This window comes from Chelmon rostratus, chromosome 23 (genome assembly GCF_017976325.1).
Source record: "Chelmon rostratus isolate fCheRos1 chromosome 23, fCheRos1.pri, whole genome shotgun sequence".
NCBI lineage: Eukaryota > Metazoa > Chordata > Actinopteri > Chaetodontiformes > Chaetodontidae > Chelmon > Chelmon rostratus.
In genome coordinates, this window is record NC_055680.1 from 10,686,959 (window position 1) to 10,705,454 (window position 18,496).

The window sequence follows — 18,496 nt, forward strand, 5'->3', positions numbered from 1 at the left end:
GCACTAGGAAAACAGCTGTGACGAGCTAAAAGCTAGTTAGCAATCATTTGTTTTTGTCGAGTGTGTCAGCGACTTCAGCCGTTCCTTGAGCAAACCGCTATCGTACAACCCCGGAGTGACCGACTTGTTGTCTGTCATCTCTTTTAACGATGAAGTTTCAGTACAAAGAGGAGCACCCTTTTGAGAAAAGGCGGTCCGAGGGCGAGAAAATAAGAAAGAAGTATCCGGACAGGGTACCAGTAAGTAGCTAACGTTAGCTTGACAGCGCGATCTGTGTTGTTAGCGATGTGACGGGTAGCTAACATAGATTGCGGACACCAAGCACAATCAGTTGTAATGCTGGTGCTGTTTAACTAATTTTTAGTGACGCTTGATGTACGCACTTAAAACCTAACCACGATCATATGGTTCATTTGTTGCTACACTTAAATATCCTTAATGTTCTCCAGAGTTGATTGCCACGTTCGTAAACAGCATACCAGTTAGCTAGCAAAGCTAACGTTAGAGGTTAACGATAAAGGATTTCGGCCGCATTGTACAGGCCAGCTAGCGACAGCTTCGTGTAATCCTTCCGGGTGTGTATTTATTTTAAGCAAATATTGCTAAATCAAACGCACAGATCATTTTAAACAAAATAACGTAACGCGTCGCTGGTTATAACGACCGTGGTGGTCATATCAGTGACAGACATACAGCCTACAGTGTGTACATACTGATTATGGTATGAACGGGAAACTGGGTGTAGTAGGCTGTATGTTGAAACGCTAATAGCAGCGCACCTTAAAATAGTTTCGTTGTGTCAACAAACAGGAGACTTGTTTACGTCGTTCTGGCTCTTAGATAGATTGTATGTTCCACAGCGTTTGGTTTTTTGCCACTCAAACAAGGCCTAGTAAAACTGACTGGATCAAAATTGTCAGAAGACTAATGTGCTCTGTAAAGTATGATTAGCTGGATTTGTCTTAACGATTACGATCTAGTTTCACTGCCTTTCATGTTACAGCTCGTCACAGTCATAGATTGCGATAAACTTAATGTACTGCTGCCATTATCTAGAAATTAACATTACAGAGAAGTCTGCTGATTAGTTCTCAGTTAATCAAACACTCATTTAGACTTCACAATGTCCGGAAATGGTATAAACTGCCTTTCATAGGCTCCAAGAGCCCAAGATGACGTTTTCAAATGTTTGTCTGATCAATAGTCCAAACCCAAAGATGTTCATTTTACTGTCATAGACCATGGAATCCAGAAGATATTTACATTTATAAGCTGGAATTTTTTTCATAAGAAAAAAATACAATTAATAGTAACAAAATTGTTGCAGGTAAATTTTTTGTCCGTTGTTTAAGTCCTACAGTGGGTGCCACTGTTGGGTGTGTGGGCCGATTCTATCTTTGTCCTATTTTTAGATTAAAATGAAAAAACTTAAAAAATAGTTCATTTTTTTTGCTCCCTCCAGTCCTGTGCACTAAATCCTAGGTCTGAATTGTAAATATATAGATATCTTGGTATCTTTTTTTAATGAACTGACTACAAAATTCAGAGGAAGCTTTTCAATATGAAAAAAATAATATATGAAACACACCACATTTGGCTCAAATACATTTCAGTCGACGCTTGATTGACAGATCAGTGCACTCTTACATCCCTTTTCTGAGAAAGGTGAAACCCTCTATTAAAGAACTTCTCATTTGATACACACAGCTTTTGTTCAGTGGAAAATGTAGATCCATTTACTAAGAACATGTGCAACCAATGCTTTTTTTCTTTTTTGTTTTCAGGTAATTGTGGAGAAAGCCCCCAAAGCCAGAATAGGAGATCTGGACAAGAAAAAATACCTTGTCCCCTCCGACCTGACAGGTAAACGTTGTATTATTTGCTGAATTCCTGGACAATATCAAAAGACACTTAATTAACTTACAGCAACATTTAAAATTTTGTTGATCTTGTGTACTCTCTTTTATCAGTGGGCCAGTTTTACTTCCTCATCCGGAAAAGAATCCATTTGCGAGCTGAGGATGCTCTCTTCTTCTTTGTAAACAACGTCATTCCACCCACCTCAGCTACCATGGGACTGTTGTACCAGGTACTCATTTTCTACTTCACTGACCTGCTCTCAAAATACGTCTTTTTCAGGGAGTTTTTTTCTACTTACACTGAAAAAAAGGGCCTCCCTCTACATTTTTAATGTCATATTAACTATCTCTTACTGTCTTTCAGGAGCATCATGAAGAGGACTTTTTCCTCTACATTGCCTACAGTGATGAAAGTGTGTATGGGAGCAGCCAAAGGGAAATCTGATCCCACTACCAACCCCTCCAACCACTACCCACCTTTCTGAGACCTCCACCATTCATTCATCTAAATATTAAATCCAGCTCAGCAGCCTAGAGTTCCGAGAGTAAATATGTCAAATGCACTTTCACCCCCCCATACATGACCCCTCTCCCAACCATTTATGTCTTTATTATTCTGCAGTCTGAATTGTATTTGCCTCGACTCACAGTAGCGACTTGCATTAAGTGGTCTCGTGGCCAGTTATTTTTCTAGTGTCATAATTGATCATACTTTACTGAACACTGAATAACAAAATAATGTTAGAACTAGGCCGTAATTATTATAGTTACCCCAGAGTTAAGGGAAGAAAGGCATAGTACGTGAGTTCAAATCACCTCTTCTTGACAATGAAGATAGTTGTCTGCTTTTGTTGGCTTTCAGGAGGATAAAGTGTGTTATGAGTTAAGGGAATGAAAGTTAATAGCATCTACCCGTTGAAGGCAGGTTATTTTCTGTCTCTGGCAGAGTAAAGGATAACTGTTTTGCAGCAGTTCTTTTCCTAGATGATACTGAAGTGGCTAGGTAATTTTTTTAAAAATTCACCAGGTACTGAAGTCCATGAATGAACCTGACCTTAGCAAGGAGCATAATAGAATTCAGACTTAACAATCATCCTCTGCTTTCAGTGATAAGACTATTATGTTGACTGCTACTATGATTATTGTTGTTGTTATTGTTAATTTTAGATGGCTTAATTTCTGAAGGTATTGTAAAGCTGAGTGCAATTTTCTCTTTTTTTTAAGTTTGTCTCCTTTTTTAAAAAAGAAAAAAAAGATTTGAACTCTGTATACAGCTGCATTACTGGCTCTTTCTCTCCACTCATGACCATACATGATAAAATGTGATGAAAAGCTATCTGCGTGTCTTGTCTTTATTGAATATCTGAAGTCTTATTTGTTATATGGTAGCAAACAAATAAATGCACTGTTTTTTTCTTGCTGTTTTCCCTTGTGAGAGGTTCAACCTTAGTGCAAAGTTATGTTATGGACTGCAAACAGACCATATAGACCCAACATACCCCAGTTATTACAGACGCTAAGTCTATTTATTTATGTGGCCCAAAATCACACATTTATGTTCGAGGACATTACAATCTGTACAACAGACAACATTCTGAATCTATGATATAGTTCAGCTTTTGTTCCTGTATTTGCGTTGGTTGCCTTATCATATCAGCTACTGTTGCTACTTGAATACCGTGTGCCTTTCCAGGCTGTGCAAGGCCACTTGAATTTTTTATTTCTTTCGTGAGAGGCCAGTTTAATTAAACATAAACTCGACTTTTTCACGTCAACTTAGTTTAAGTTTTACGAAAACTATTTACAGAATGGGAGGAAAGGGAGCAGCAACTGAAGTCAAGAAGTCGGGCACAAGATATAATCTAATGTGGGGGGTCAAGGCAAAGTAAATACTAGACATAAATGTACAAGAGACAACTACAAGGTTTTGACATGCAGTTTCTTCAATTAATCTTTGACATAATTTTTCTGCTTTGAAAAAATAAATAAGGATGTCCGATTGACCACTTCAACATTTGAGTATATTTAGCTTGATTAGATCAGTAGCTAAAAAAGACAGTCGAGATATGTAAATGGAAGGACATTTTCAAAATGAGATCTGCTTTTGTGTGTTGTATCTGAAAATGGACATTTTCAGACAATGTCCATACACAGTAAAGAGAGGAGGGGGTACGAGGAAGTTTACGTTTGCTCAGACTGGGGAATCTGAGCACTTTTCCAAAAATACAGGAAAAACTACGATTCCCACAATGCAGTTTGGAGGATAACGAAATAATAAATTACGTCGTCTTTAGCACCGGAAGCTCAACATTATCACCCGGGCTGAAAACCTCTCCGTCTGTTTATATGCAGGACAAAAGTTTTGATTTTATATTGCTTAACTGCTTCAGACACAGTCACGTCTCCGGTAATTGAAAACCGCAAGACGGTTAGGTTCTTATTAAACGACCCACAAAGCAAGAAAAGTAAGATTTTTTTTCCTACTGTCGGCCCTCCACAGTAACGTTAACTAAAAAAGATGCTTAAAAATGCGCAACCATAGTGCTAAGCAGCTAGCGAACAACAGTGAACGTCTGCTCTCGTTTATTTTTAAAAGTAAAATTGCCGCTGGATTGCAAGTTTAATCTCCATACACTTTCATCCTAAACTATACAGCTTCCGTTAATGCATTATGCTATAATATACTGTCGGTTAACAGCAGCCAAAGCTAACAATGCTAACTTAGCGGTTAGCCTAGCAGCAGCTAGGCCTTTAACCGTTTCACCAGTGGTACTTCTACTGGATACATTACAAATTAGATATACGGTAGACTATTAATTCCGCTCAGTGTACTTCAGGTATTTCTTGTAACCTTTCACGACTGTTTGCAAATTATATCACACCAGCTGGCCCCTCCACTGCCTGTCACCATGCCCGCCCTGCTGGAGAGACCCAAGCTGTCCAACGCGATGGCCAGAGCCCTCCACAAACACATCATGAGGGAGAGGGAGCGCAAGAGACAAGGTGCGCAGTCGATGCATGTGTGTCTGTTCCCTAACTTGTTTAGCCGACTGTCATAGCCGAAGGGGTGGAAGTGTACAAGTGAGTTCGCATTGGGCATTTCGTTTGTTGTCAAACACGACGACTGTTTTTTCTTTACAAGATAAGGACTCCGAATTCTGCCTCCCCAATATACCAGCATCTTTTCATTAGTCTTCTAAATATGCAGCTTTCTCTGCTCGCCCAGAAATACTGTGATCATTACATACTGTTTCATATATTGATGTCTGCCTATGTGCAATGCTGCAGTCAACAACCTAAAATGTTCACTGTGGCACGTCATGAAACCCCAAAATCAAGCGGTAATTAACATTATTTCTAAACTGTCTTTCAACAACTTGATGACTGAACACTTTTCAGAATAGTGCAGCCCATATTTAAAAGGGTTTTCCACATGTAGATGGATATCTTTATAAAAACTTTGAATAGAAAAAAGATTGAATACATTCACATTTGTACCCAAGTAGATGTTGTTATTATTATTATTCTTACTCAGCTAATATCTCTACAATGTGTTCTTGCTTCTTAATTTTTAAGTACGGGATTTAAATGTGTTTTCCATAACCGAACAACATGAATCATCATTTTTCAGAGGAGGAAGAGGTGGACAAAATGATGGAGCAGAAGATGAAGGAGGAGGAAGAAAGGAAGAGGACAAAAGAAATAGAGGAGAGGATGTCTTTGGAGGAAACCAAAGAACAGGTTGGAAAAGTGATAAAAACCCAAACTGCGTAGTGGAAATTTGACTTTTTACTGCAATCTTTGCTCTGTATATGGTGATATGTTTTCTGATGCTATGATATCCAACCCAAATCTTATACTTCAGGTAATGAAGATGGGGGAAAAACTTCAGGGTCTTCAAGAAGAGAAACACCAGCTCTTCCTACAGCTCAAGAAAGTGCTTCATGAAGAGGAAAAGAGACGCAGAAAGGAGCAGAGGTAGTGAGGATGCTACTGCTTTTGTTTTCATTCATTACACAGTGGTATTTTGTTACAAAACCGAGGACTGAATTCAAGTATGTTTGGTATTCTGTTGCATTTTTGTGCCTCCTGTCCTTTCTAGTGATATCACAACATTGACATCAGCCAGCTACCAATCCAGCCTGCCCATGCATGCAGGGCAGCACCTCCTCAGCATTCAAGGTAAGGCAATTTCAAGTGTTATGTATCACCTAACCTTATGTGGTTTATCTGTAAGGTTGGCGTTCTCCTTTAAACATTGATCGCATCACAGAACTCATCCTTTTCTTTGCATCTCTCAGGCAGTCCAGTGAGCCACAGTCGGCCTGGCGCACTGCTTGGAGAACGAAACAAACAGCTGTTCCCAGCTGCTGTGATTCCAGTGAGTAAAGGGCTGTTTCAAAGTGGTGCATGTCATTTTGATGACTGATTTTTCTGATATTTCTAGGCTTAGACCATTTGCCCCTGCTTCGTCTCCTCTTTTAGGCACGTCACTATCAGACGCCGGGGTTCAGCTCAGGCTCAGCAGAGCACGGACAGTTCAGCGGAGGCCAGGGGGTCCACGAACCCTATGGGGTGGCTCAGTCCCAGCATCCCTCCACTTACGCCCCTGGACCATCTGTACCTGTCAGCTTTGCTAGCAGCTCTCAGATCAGAGGTAAAGGACATGTGTCTGTTAAAGAAGCAGTGATCATCTGCCAGGTGCTCATTGAAATTACTTTTCAGCAATATAGCACGAGATATTTCTTCAGTTTATGCAGTCCTTTGTGCTTGTTGTGGCACACTCAGCTCAATAATTGAACCATGACAGTCGAATGTAGAGTTTGCAATAAGATTTAATTTGCCTTCGTTCAGGTGCATCTGCGTTTCCGGGGATGCAGTACCTCCCCCACCAGCAGCCCGGCTACCCCGTCCACAATCACTTCACCTCCCAGCCTGGTCAGTTCTTCTGTTTTCATCGTCATGGTGTCCACACTGCTCGTTCATTGCAACGAGACTAATACTAGTCAAATAACAGGAATGTAGGTTCTTTATCAGATGTAAATTACTTTTTGACTATAAGTGATCATGTCTGTATCTCATGCAGGATACATTCCTGGAGCAGGAATACCCCTCCAGAAGCAGCTGGAACATGCCAACCAACAGTCAGGCTTTACTGATGCTGTAAGAACATTTGAAATGTAGATGCTGTAGAACAGTCTTGCTGAAGACCAAATAAACCTACACACTGAAATGTATCAACCTTCATTATCACTGGAAAGGGAAACATGAAGTTTATTGATATATGCTACCTTCCTGTATAAATAAACAGTTTTAAGCAGTGGATAATGTGTTCTAAGAAGAGGGATAGAGTTTAAAATGCTGCCATGTACCTCAAGTCATTATTTCCTCATCTGATTACCCCCCCTCGTATCTTGTCCATGGTGTCACAGGGTGCTTTAAGGCCTATGCACCCACCAGCCATGCATCCTTCTGCTCCAGGACTTCTGCCCACACCATCGATGGCAGTGCAGATTCCCACTGCAAAGGTGATTACCCCCACCAACACACACACACACACACACAGCACACACAGCACAAAACTGTAGGGCAGAGTTTTCTGTTCCTTTACTGAGGCTGCGACACATATCTTTAACCTTGTAAGCAGTGTAGCAACATCCTGTGGCGCCCCCCTAAAGCCTCTCACTTAAGGCAGAATGGCTCTGTTGTCTCACATTTTTGCTCCACCTAATAGTTTTGTTTTCCACTGTGTAATGAGCGTTCCAGCCTCACAGGGCTGCTGCCGTGGTTGCCATGCCACTTTCGAGCTGTGTACACATGATCACCAGCTTGAGCCGCAGTTTTCCTATCCAGAGGGTAGTGATGCTGAAAACTGCGGCAGTGCTTCCTTCAGATTTTTCTCAAATTACTTACTTGTTTACATCTGACAAAGTGCATCCAGTCAGATTATGAGATTATAAATACTTTTGATACCAAACTGTCTGAAATGACGTGCTTTTTTCATGATGTACACTCCATTTACTGTTAAAAAAAATCATGTTAAAACTGTTAAAAATGCTTTGTAATTTTGTTGTCTGAGAGAACAAATGTGTCACCAACCACTGGCAGCTGTGATCTCATGGAGTTGTTTCATGTTTCCATCACCAGTCCCCGTTCCAGAGCTCTCCTCAGGGTGCTCCTCGCCACAGCTTCCTCTCCCACAGCCAGAGCGGGCCGAGGTTCTACCACCATGGCAAGTAACTTGCAGCCACCTTTACCTTCATTTTGGCGCTGAGATTTCACAGCCTCGTTCAAGATTCTGGATTCGACTTCTTGAAACTAATGTCATTAGGCTGGATTACGCCATGTGATTGGTTTTATTTCCTGTATAGTATCTCGTTTTGAGCTTTGTATACACTTTGTTAATGAGTGATGAGCAGTCCTCATGCTTCTGATTGTTCACATAACTTCAAATGCTGTTCATTTGTAAAATATATTATTTTACCTACACTGTAAAGCCATCTGGAGGTGCTTATGTGCACTACAATGTTAATATCTTGTATAAAGCAACAGTGCATGAACCAGAGCTGCTTCTTTGTCTACTAACATTCATAATTACGACATCAGTGGAGGGTTTACTGTCTCTGCGGTGACTTCGCTCGAGTGAAGGTAAACATTCAGCATCACGTAGTAGTTGAATTTCGAATACATGGATTTAAATGCCATGTTTCTGCTGAGATCACACACACACACCGATGAACACTACGAAAGCTGAAACACATTGATGTAACTGAAAGATTTCAATGTGTTGCTGACTCCTGGTTAATCACATTGGACCTGGAAGACCATTTTTCTGACAGAATTATGGAGTTTAGCATAAATGAAGTATAAGTCTCTGTTGTTTTCAAAGTTTTTATGTTACTAAATAAAACGATAAGCAAACGCCACATCCAACAGTTTGTGTCTTTATTTTTTTTTTTGTCCATGGAGACATTCTGCACAGTCTGGACTTGCTTGCACAAAGTAAGGATACCAAACTGCCACAACTTATCTTCCTCTTGAATGGAGAGAATGCCAAATAACTCACGTCAACGGCTCTGTGTGAAGACCTGCTCCGAAAGGGGTTTTCCAGGAGTGGGTGAAGTTAAATTGAGGTTTGGCTGAAGGACATTTTAACACATAAGAATTTGTGTGTTCTTGAAGCAGGATTTTGTTTCACTCTGACACTTTCAATCCTCAAGACAAAAAGAAACCAGACCTTGGTGTGCCATGTTGGTAACCTTTGTTTAATAGACAAGTTCCAGGTGATAAAATAAACGTCAACAGAACAATGCAGATCTAGATTTGAAGCCCTTCATAAAACAGGGGAACATATAAAAAAAACAAAACAGCTGTGACATTATCACCACCTTTCTTTCCCCTGATGGTAGGTAGCTACTGAATATTTGCAGACCTCAGTCCTCAGAGGACCTTCCTCTATGACCTTTCTATCTTTTTACACCTGTACGTCTGGACTCAGATGTGGCTTATTATGTGTGCACGTACATAGAGAATGTTTGTTTACCGTTTGACATTTCCAATTATTTATTAAAGTTCTAACTGAACCCAAAGGAGGGCCAGAAAACAGAGTGAGGGAGAGAGAGTATGAAAAACAAAGACAAAAAGAAAGAAAAAAGAGGGAGAATAGCATTGACGAGGCAACATCCCCTCCTTTTCCCCAGGTCCAGTGCATCTCGTTTGCCCCTGAAACAGAATTACATGGGGGAGGAATGAGAAGATAGAGGAAAGAAAAGTCAGAGGAGGAAGATGCTGAAGAAAAAAACAAAACAAAACCAGGGAAATGTATTTTAACAAGGCGGCGTTTTAACTAGCCTCTGCAGAGGAAACACTGCACCACCGACAGTTTTTGACAGATTTTTTTGTGGGCACAGTTTTAAGGTGAGAAAGTGCAGGAAAGAAAGTGCATAAAACAGTTTCACCCGACAGTCACAACAATGCTACAGGCTGTTTCTGAAAGAAGCAGTGGACACAGGAAGAAACTGGCTAGATCAGGCTGTAAAATTATGTGCAACCCACAGAAAAGACAAATTGTTTAAAATTACATATGAACAATAAGCTTTCATTTATATCTGATAGTGCTACGTAAGAATGATACACATGCTCATAGTAGTGTCAAGATGAAACAAAAAGTACATTAAGGGGTAGGCAAATCCACAGTGACATGCTTCATACAGGCTTTAAATTTTGAATACACTCATTGAATTAGTTACAGTTCTCAATTAGAAATTTTCATATTTCAGCTGATTAGTCTTATGTCCAGTTTAAACAAATATATACACAAAAAATGTCCTTACGCAATGCAATAATGTGGGAAAACATGAATATATACAGTATCGTGGATATGCATAATCGTGAATAACATTTTAAAATGTTGTTTTTTCTATAATACTGCAGTTAACATCTAAACATCAAACCTCAGCAACAGCCTTGGATCTTGCTGACCAGAGTTGCCTTCCCCTTGGTCCACTGATGAACAATAAATTGTACATGTACGTGACATCACACACTCTTGCTCTGGCATGGCACATGCGGATGGTGAACACACACACACACACACACACACACACACACTCGTCTTCAGGCAGGCTTGGGTCAGGCAGTAGTAGATACAGCTGTAGCTCTGTATTTACCTGCAGTGGCTTATTTACCCAAGGCTTTGATGCCAATTGCAGCTTCTTCCTCCATGGCATTTAGAACGGTGATCTGAAAGAGCACAGATGAGCGGGGTTAAGATCGACTTAAGCATTAAAATAAATTGGCCCTCTATTCTACAGTTGCCATTTACCAAGCTGCACCCTTACCGTACAGCTTGTCATCATGAAACACTGGGGAAGACTAGCTAAATTCTGATTTGCTGCAGCACACCTGACATCAAAATGTCACTTTCTTAACCTAAAAGAAGCGCTGACCTGAAGCTCAAACATTTTTATGAGAAGCAGAGTTTTAAGGTGACTGTTTCTGCGAGCAGAAAGCTGTTGTTCTCCAGGAATTACTTCACTACACATGCAAAGCAGTATGCTAGGCCCAAGGGATGTAAAAGAATAAGCAATTGAAATTTACAGAAAATTAAATCAGTGAGTTCAAGACCCTTGTCCTCATCCCAGATCATCTGCCTCACTGAGCTGGGATTCCATCCAAATGTATCGCAAAGTTTAAGCGAATTTTGAGAAAATCACCAACAGAAACTGTGAAGACTGCTTGTTACCATCCACTACCGTCATGCCATTATTAGGAGATGAAAACCATTCAAACTTTTGCAGAAGGAGAGGGCGCTACAAGATGATGAAATTAAAAGAGCAAACCTCAAATAGCGGGGGAAAAAACAGAAAATGTTTCAAAGTTTACGGTTTCGATCAACCTTTTCAAAATGTGCAGAAAAATACGCTGATGGAAAAGCACTACTGTGGCTATGATTTCAAAACGAAGCTGAGAAAAAGGACTGCCTGAAGACAAGAAGCTTGAGCTGGTTTATGTCCCTCTGTTATCAACATTAGTACTGACACCAAGAGTCAATTCACTGAGGAGTCAAAAGTTATTCTCAAATGTGATGATTTGATCTGATTTATCTGTTTTAAGTCATTTTAAACAGGATATTTTAGGTTTTGGACATTTGGTCAGACAACATGAGCAATTTGTCAGTGTCACCTCAAGCTCAGGAGCGTTTTTTTACATTTCCATTTTCACAGTTTTTGACACAAAGTAAGGAGATGAATTAGTGTTGGGTGAGGTGACAGCACTGACCAGGATCTCCTCTCCGGCTTCGTGCTTGCTCTCTATCTCTTTGCCCAGGTCTCCCTCAGGAATCTTCAGGTCCTCTCTCACCTCCCCGCTGTCCTGGAGCAGGGACAGGTAGCCATCTTGGATTCCAATCAGCTGGGAGAACAGAAAAGAGTAAGCTGACACAGTATTTTGACACATGCGTTGCTGCTATCTCCTTCCTATTTCTGTTCCTTATTTCCTTGAATCTGAATGAATGCATTCTCGAGCTTCCTGACACAAGTATGTGGGAGCACTGTACGGTTTCACTTCTGCACCGTTTGCTTTTCAAGTCGGTGTGATACGGACGTTACACTGTGTTACTCCCAACCAGTCTGACCAGTTGTGTTCGCATTTGAAGCCTCTTTAATAATGTATCAGGTTTTTAGTCTCTCCACAAGCAGACTGGAAGAAAGAGAAAGCAGGCCAACTCAAAAATTTGTCAGATTTAATTTCTATCATTTGATTTGATTTAATAATATGTTTCGGATATTTCCACATGCCGTCTATCTGTAAGCTGCTGCAACGGCTCCTGACAGTGAGCCAGTGTGCATGACACCAGGACCCTGAAACCGAAGCAGCTAAATGAAATTCATAAAGTTATTTACACCTGTGCTTTTCCCACTGGGGTAAATATTTGCCACAGTCACAGTTATGTTATGCTGCAGGCTTTTCCTACTGTGACGTGTCAAAATGTCTTCTGTGAAAAAGGCAGACTGTCTCCCAAGTTTGATTTCACAGGCTGTCACATTTGACTTGCAGCTGTCAAGTTTGCTGCTTGAAAGGATCAATGACTGATTGTATCAGCTATCAGTTGTCATGACTAGCTGTCTACTAGTGTCTGTGTCACTTATGCTAAACCAAAGAGATTTTCTTAAGAAAAGACACACCGCTTTTATTCGTTTCAATATTTTTAGTTCTGGTTGGTGGTAAAGACTATTTTCCAATAACACACATTTACTCATGAAAGATTCTCAAGCACTTGAATGCACCATATGAAGACCCTTTCAACTCGATTCAAGCTTTGAGCGTCATGGCTACATTTAACAAAAATGTTCCCTGCATGTGCTCTGGTGCACCAGATTGAATGTCTGCTTCCAACAGTCATTTACAGATTAAAACTGCATGATTTCAATAATATTACCAGCAGTTCTCCCTGACATTAGCACCACTTGCTTCTCTCTCTCTCTCTTTGTGCATTTATGTCTGCAAAGCTGTTCTCACAAAGAAACTCTTAGTCGACTAATAATCATGCGGCTCTTTCAAATAATCATCCAACTGCTAATTTTCCCCCAGCAGCCATGTAGAATTATCTCTGAAAATCTTGTTCTTATTAAAGACCAACGTATATCTGTGAATACTACTGTGATATCTGAGAAGCGACTCCAGCTGTCTCACCTGGTAGTCCATTCTCTTGATGTTGGGGACGTCCATGTTATGGGTGGAAGGACAGATATCTTCATACTTCTTACCAGAGAAGATGTCGATACCAACCAAGTGGACCTGCACAAAATACACAGACAGACGGGATGAACAACCAGCTTTCTAACTGTGGTGGATCCACAAACAAACAGTATCTATGAAATATTCAGTGATCAGCATGTAAAGCAAGTCCTTGAGTTACTTACTATTCTTTAAAAAGGGTCGCTGGCTGTCAATAATTATGCTAAGTGTATCACACCATTTGTAATCCATCAACTTTTCCAAATACTGAATATTTTTGTAGAAGTGCAAAGTGCAACCCCACAGGGACACATTATTGTTCTTGTACAGACTGAAAGTGTCCATTAATGTGCATTAATATTAATGACTGTGACTTTGTGTTTATTCCAGAGATAAATGGACAGATAGTATAGTGATAATTCATTCACTCTCACATTTTAGCGATTTGTCTGAATTGTGCAGTAATTCCCTTTGCTTGAAAAAGTTCGCTCCTCAAATCTGGACATCGGCACTTCAGGACTGACTGACCTTGGCGTGGCCGTGCTTGCCGGTCTTGGAGGTGGACATCTCAACGATCTTGCAGGGTCGGCCTTTCAGCACAACAAAGCCATTTTTGCGCAGGGCCGAGCACTGCATGGGGTAGGTGGCGGATGCCCCGGCATCACCTGTCTGGAAGTCCAGGTCTGCATCTGCCATGCCTGCTGCGGGGGTCAACGCAGACATTCATACGCATTCAAAACTGATTCAGGAAAATGACAGAAGGCACATTTACTGCTGCAACCAGGAAATGTATTGATTTAATACTGTGATTGTCTGGGATGACAATTCAGCTATGCTATTTTCCAAACTTTTTAAATTGTTCAAAGTCAAGTGAGAACTTAATGCCTTTACTCTGAAATTTGTTGAGTTGTTGAAATTTTAGTGTGATACCAAAACAATACCTTATTTTGAGAAATATGAGCATGTGTGACCCCTTTAACGCCATCTAAACTAGAGCAGCAACAATCAATGGATTAGTTGTCAACTATTTAATTAATCTGCAACTATTTTGATAATCAATTAATCAGTTTGAGTGATTTTTTTAGGACAGAGAAAAAAGTCAAAATTCTCTGACCCCAGCCATACATGTGAATATTTTCTGGTTTCTTCACATTCAACTGAATACACAAGAAATTTGAGGATGTCATCTTGGGCTTTGGCAAACACTGATTGACATTTTTGACCAATTTCTGACACTTTACAGACCAAACCACTAATCAATTAATGAAGAAAACAATCAACGTATTAACCAACAATGAAAATAATCATTAGCTGCAGCCGTTGCAATGCAGGAACTTTATCCTAAAGGACATACAGTATAAAACGTGTAGAATTGCGATTTAAAACAGTGAGGGATGAATAAAGAAGACTAGAAATATGATCACCCTATCCACGTTAATGACTTTTTCACTGACACCTTATCACAAAGCCCCATGATTTAGACTAAATATTGATTTAAGAGCCAGCCTGATGTAAGTATTTACTTTCAGGTCGGACTCAGTTTTATTACACACAATGGATGCTTGGACTATACTTGTTAGTCAAGTTAGGTGTATGTCTGTCATCATGAAAACTTGACGGCAGCGTGAGAGCTGGCTGGCGACACCAATTAAAACCCGGTGGGTGTGGAGGAAAGGACACTTTAATCCAGCGCGGCGGAGCACCGGGCAGGGCGGGGAGGCAGAGCAGACAGGGCTAAATTAAGCTACAGAATCTTGGCACCTGCTAGCCGAACCAAGCCCAGCCACACTGTCAAAAGTTAGCATCAAATGTTCACAAATTAAACGTTAGAGCTGGAGTTTGACATCTTGCTGCAGTTTTTGCCGGCTAACGCGTGTGGCAAACGGTGTGCCATTAGCTAACGAAACTTTTTTTTAATTTATTTATTTTAAGTAACGTTAGCCGTGATGTTCCGGTGGTGCAGCCTGCCACGAGTACAATACAACGGAGTTAGCTACGAAAAGTTTAGCAACAGCCGCACATTATTCAAAGAAATAAACACACTCATGGAAAATACAATTCAGGAAAAACATTGGAAGACCGCAGTTAGGGGCTTTTACGGATCAACTGGGGCGGCTGTTCACCGGGTAAAACGTCAAACCAGGACCGTTAATCCGCGCTAATGACCCATAAATCAAATTTCGAGCAGGCGTCTCCGGCCGTGACTTATTTAACTACCTCTCAGGTTGTAAACTGAACATAAACCGTAGCGAAATGAGGCTGTAAGTCACACCCCGGGGGCTGTGTGCGGTACTGTTTGTACGCAGTGTGGAATTGGAGGGGTTGACTGCGGCCTAGTGCGCACTGAACGTACCGCGGCTAGCCGTCGGTAACGTGTAATAACTGGTGTTCCCGTATCCATGCGCGGCGCTGACTGCACCCAGGCCCAGGCCCTTCCGATAAAGAGATTCAAGTTCACAAGGCAAAACGGCAACCTTTAAAGCGCTTATACCACCCTGCCGGCCTCCCTGTCAAAGACCCTGGCTATTGAATTCCTGCGCTGGCCTCTAACACGCCCACAGATATGGAAATTGATTGGATTTTGGCTCGCTTGTGTACAGTAATGACTAAGCTAATACTCGCTATGGCCAACTTCACGGCGCGCACAGGCGGACGGAGGAGACTCCATCAGTGAGTTGGACCATGTTGTGTGAGGAGTTAGAGCCAGAGCGCGTCAAAGCAACACCGGTCGCTCTGAGTGTCCACGTTCAGTCAAGCCTGGGAGGGTTTGCAAAGTTAAAACAATGAAAAAAGGCGAGCGAGTCGTCGGGTATTTTTCCGTTTTAGCACAGAAGTCCGAACGAAGCTCCCGTTGGGATGGGGTAAGTTCGCTAGCTCTGCCGGTGGCCCTCTGCTTAAACACACCGCTGTTATGACTTCATGGGGCCGTTTAAAGGGAATATATCACAATACCGCTTCAGACAGACATGTGCATAGGATAACTCATCTGCTCAGGCGCAAACACGCCCCGTCTATTGGATGTTTTGACAAGGAACTTACCCTAGTGATAACGTCTCCCCTCTCTAGTGTTATTTATCAGGCTTTCTCCCGTTAATTCCTCCCCCTCGTTGCTCCCTGCGTCCGCGCTAACGGGTCGTCTGGCCGGGGTCTGTCTCCTCCTCGGTGACTCTCGCGTGCGACGTCGCTCCCTTTTTCTTTAGCGATCAGCAATCTCTTTTATTCCTCTCGCATTCCCGTCCAATGCCCGTTTCCCTCTCCTCTCCTTCTGGTTTGTGATCCAAGATTGCGGTTGACCTCGCACAGAGGTACGCAGCCGTTAAAGTCAGCCGCCGGGCCGAGAAGAATCAAAGCCCTGGACCACTCTATGTCAGCACAGTCTGTAGCCTTCACTCCACCTTCTCTGACTCTCCCTCATCCAGCTCCTCACCAATGAGAGAAGATAAAAAAAATAATCTAAACACACCACTTCCCGTTGGTACTGTCAGAATAACATCGCCTCATCAGTGAAAGGTTGTAATTAACGGACAGCCTTTGCTCTTCCTAAAAATATCATCATGATTATTAATTGTTCTATAGCTAGTATTTCACAAACGTTCAACCGCATCTCATGGTTTTCATCGGAGAATGGGGTTAGCACGGTTGTCATGGAGATAGCGGTTGTCATCACGTGAGGTAAACTTGCAAAATTCAGAAGTAGTTTGTTACATTTTGCTCTCAAACGCATTTCAGAATGCATAATAAAATCTAGCTGCATTAAAGCGGTTTCTTGTTACTTGCTGGCCAACATATAGCTGATACCATGAAAGCTAGAATGAACAGAAATTGGATGACTGTATTTACGTTGGTTTCCAATAACTGACGTAATTACACACTTTAATTTTGAAAGCAACGTTGCATCTTTTCCGGTCATCCCGTGGCTAACTTCATGTGGCTTGATGCTGCTTTCATCCGAATGCCCATGAAACAATCCACGGCAATTTGGCACATTCTGCGCATGCGCAGTTTTTCATTCTCGTGCAGCGTGGACATCTCCGCTCTTCTGGACTTATTTACTTCCGATGGAGCTCTTACTGTGGACTATATGAACATCGAGATGGACGTACGCATCGATCTACCCACGCAGTTTGCACCTATTTTTACAGGCTTGGATGACAAGAATGAGTACAAGCGATTGGCTAAAAAGATTTAAACTGCACAGTCATCATCATATGCCATGACATAAAATATTTTTTAAATGTTTTAAAAGTGTTAAACACTTTCATTTGTTTGTTTCCCGAAATGAAAGTGTCAAGCTGGGTGTTGCTGCCATATTCCAGATATACAGACTCCTTTTGTTGTATATTGAAATTACACATTTCTTAAGGCACAGATCAGTGTGTGTGCAGGACTTTCTATTTATGAGACAAAACTTTAAAAAACTTTTGTTTGTTTGAAGTGTCTCTTCTATAATTTACCCTATCTCTCTTAATCCACAGCGTCAGCGCTGCCATCCTGTCAGTGTGCTCCTCTGCTGGCTGTAATTCCCTCTGCTACTAATAATTACACTTCTAATTAGAGCCTTTTTCTCAGTCCACGGACCCATGGCTTCTGTGCATAGCGAATGGTTTCGATGAACTTGGCAGTTCTAAGAGCTGCTGGGTTAAATTTAGTGCTGTGAAACTGGAGTCCTGTGACCTATGTGCTGAGGGCTGGAGTTAAAGGCATAGTTACCATAACCTCAGAATGAACATTCAGTTATTGCTTGCTTAATCCTGTGTCAAATGAAACTTTACCCACCTTCATATAGGACAACCAAAATCCACAGCAAACTAGCCTTCAGAGCATAACAGCCCTGAAAAGGTAAAGGGGGTATGCATTTACAGTCAAAGTAATCATAAAATGGCCTTTTCAGGAAGCTCATCTTGCAATTAATGTCAGCATCATCATCAACACACTACAGCATCATGTTGGATCATGTGATTTCTTCTCCTTACTGGCCTAAACAGCACTTGTCTGATGAATCCTTTCAGGTTCAACAACATCAAATCAATTACATCCATCCAACTTCCTACAGAAAATAATATTTTACAGATCCATCATAAGAAGGAATATTAAGGAATACTTTGCCAATCAAAGAACAGGATGTTGTTTATACACCGTTTAACTATTCACCTGTTTCTCTTTTTGAGTACTTCTTCCACCACTGAACATACCACTGTGTTTTTGTCAAAAAACAACTGCTAGTCAACCAGCGGATAAAATCTGAGCAGGGCATGGAGGTGGTGAAAGAGGGGCAGACGTGCAGGGGGAATGGAAAGGACATTAAAACAAGTGTTGGATGGACATGGGATCATACAGCAAGAAATATGGAAGTGCATGATGAATAATTTTGCCCAGCAGTGGCCTATATTAGACCTGTG

The 18,496-nt window shown here is 41.3% G+C and overlaps 3 protein-coding genes across 5 annotated transcripts; 2 read left to right on the forward strand and 1 right to left on the reverse strand.

The window, feature by feature from the left end:
- Positions 1 to 11: 11 nt before the first annotated feature.
- LOC121626277 (gamma-aminobutyric acid receptor-associated protein) lies at positions 12 to 3,195 on the forward strand. Its single transcript, XM_041964690.1, has 4 exons — positions 12 to 239; positions 1,785 to 1,863; positions 1,971 to 2,089; positions 2,224 to 3,195. The coding sequence occupies exons 1-4, from the start codon at positions 150 to 152 to the stop codon at positions 2,302 to 2,304; spliced, it is 369 nt and encodes a 122-aa protein (XP_041820624.1). The 5' UTR covers positions 12 to 149; the 3' UTR covers positions 2,305 to 3,195.
- Positions 3,196 to 4,182: 987 nt separating this feature from the next.
- Positions 4,183 to 8,779, forward strand: gps2 (G protein pathway suppressor 2). The gene is made up of 11 exons (XM_041965337.1): positions 4,183 to 4,324; positions 4,745 to 4,862; positions 5,491 to 5,600; positions 5,725 to 5,837; positions 5,962 to 6,041; positions 6,161 to 6,240; positions 6,345 to 6,516; positions 6,714 to 6,797; positions 6,946 to 7,022; positions 7,292 to 7,387; positions 8,007 to 8,779. The coding sequence occupies exons 2-11, from the start codon at positions 4,769 to 4,771 to the stop codon at positions 8,097 to 8,099; spliced, it is 999 nt and encodes a 332-aa protein (XP_041821271.1). The 5' UTR covers positions 4,183 to 4,324; positions 4,745 to 4,768; the 3' UTR covers positions 8,100 to 8,779.
- A 324-nt stretch (positions 8,780 to 9,103) lies between these two features.
- Positions 9,104 to 16,511, reverse strand: LOC121626486 (eukaryotic translation initiation factor 5A-1). Of its 3 annotated transcripts, XM_041965029.1 has the most exons (6): positions 16,137 to 16,511; positions 13,626 to 13,798; positions 13,053 to 13,157; positions 11,640 to 11,771; positions 10,529 to 10,601; positions 9,104 to 9,581 (listed from the first exon to the last, which is right to left on the reverse strand). In XM_041965029.1, the coding sequence occupies exons 2-5, from the start codon at positions 13,791 to 13,793 to the stop codon at positions 10,539 to 10,541; spliced, it is 468 nt and encodes a 155-aa protein (XP_041820963.1). In that variant the 5' UTR covers positions 13,794 to 13,798; positions 16,137 to 16,511; the 3' UTR covers positions 9,104 to 9,581; positions 10,529 to 10,538. The 3 variants fall into 3 exon arrangements, with proteins under 3 accessions (XP_041820963.1, XP_041820964.1, XP_041820962.1); XM_041965030.1 differs by having other exon boundaries at positions 9,104 to 10,601; positions 13,626 to 13,795; XM_041965028.1 differs by having other exon boundaries at positions 9,104 to 10,601.
- Between the last annotated feature and the right edge of the window lie 1,985 nt (positions 16,512 to 18,496).

What these genes read in the sequence shown, in the direction of transcription:
- LOC121626277 (XM_041964690.1), top strand. Translation starts at nt 150, where the DNA reads ATGAAGTTTCAGTACAAAGAGGAGCACCCTTTTGAGAAAAGGCGGTCC. An exon ending in TGTCCCCTCCGACCTGACAG is followed by an intron (nt 1,864 to 1,970) that starts GTAAACGTTGTA and finishes CTCTTTTATCAG; the next exon opens with TGGGCCAGTTTTACTTCCTC. An exon ending in CCATGGGACTGTTGTACCAG is followed by an intron (nt 2,090 to 2,223) that starts GTACTCATTTTC and finishes ACTGTCTTTCAG; the next exon opens with GAGCATCATGAAGAGGACTT.
- gps2 (XM_041965337.1), top strand. Translation starts at nt 4,769, where the DNA reads ATGCCCGCCCTGCTGGAGAGACCCAAGCTGTCCAACGCGATGGCCAGA. An exon ending in TAGCAGCTCTCAGATCAGAG is followed by an intron (nt 6,517 to 6,713) that starts GTAAAGGACATG and finishes GCCTTCGTTCAG; the next exon opens with GTGCATCTGCGTTTCCGGGG. An exon ending in AGTCAGGCTTTACTGATGCT is followed by an intron (nt 7,023 to 7,291) that starts GTAAGAACATTT and finishes ATGGTGTCACAG; the next exon opens with GGTGCTTTAAGGCCTATGCA.
- LOC121626486 (XM_041965030.1), bottom strand. Translation starts at nt 13,793, where the DNA reads ATGGCAGATGCAGACCTGGACTTCCAGACAGGTGATGCCGGGGCATCC. An exon ending in GCAAGCACGGCCACGCCAAG is followed by an intron (nt 13,158 to 13,625) that starts GTCAGTCAGTCC and finishes TATTTTGTGCAG; the next exon opens with GTCCACTTGGTTGGTATCGA. An exon ending in AAGCCGGAGAGGAGATCCTG is followed by an intron (nt 10,602 to 11,639) that starts GTCAGTGCTGTC and finishes GTGCTCTTTCAG; the next exon opens with ATCACCGTTCTAAATGCCAT.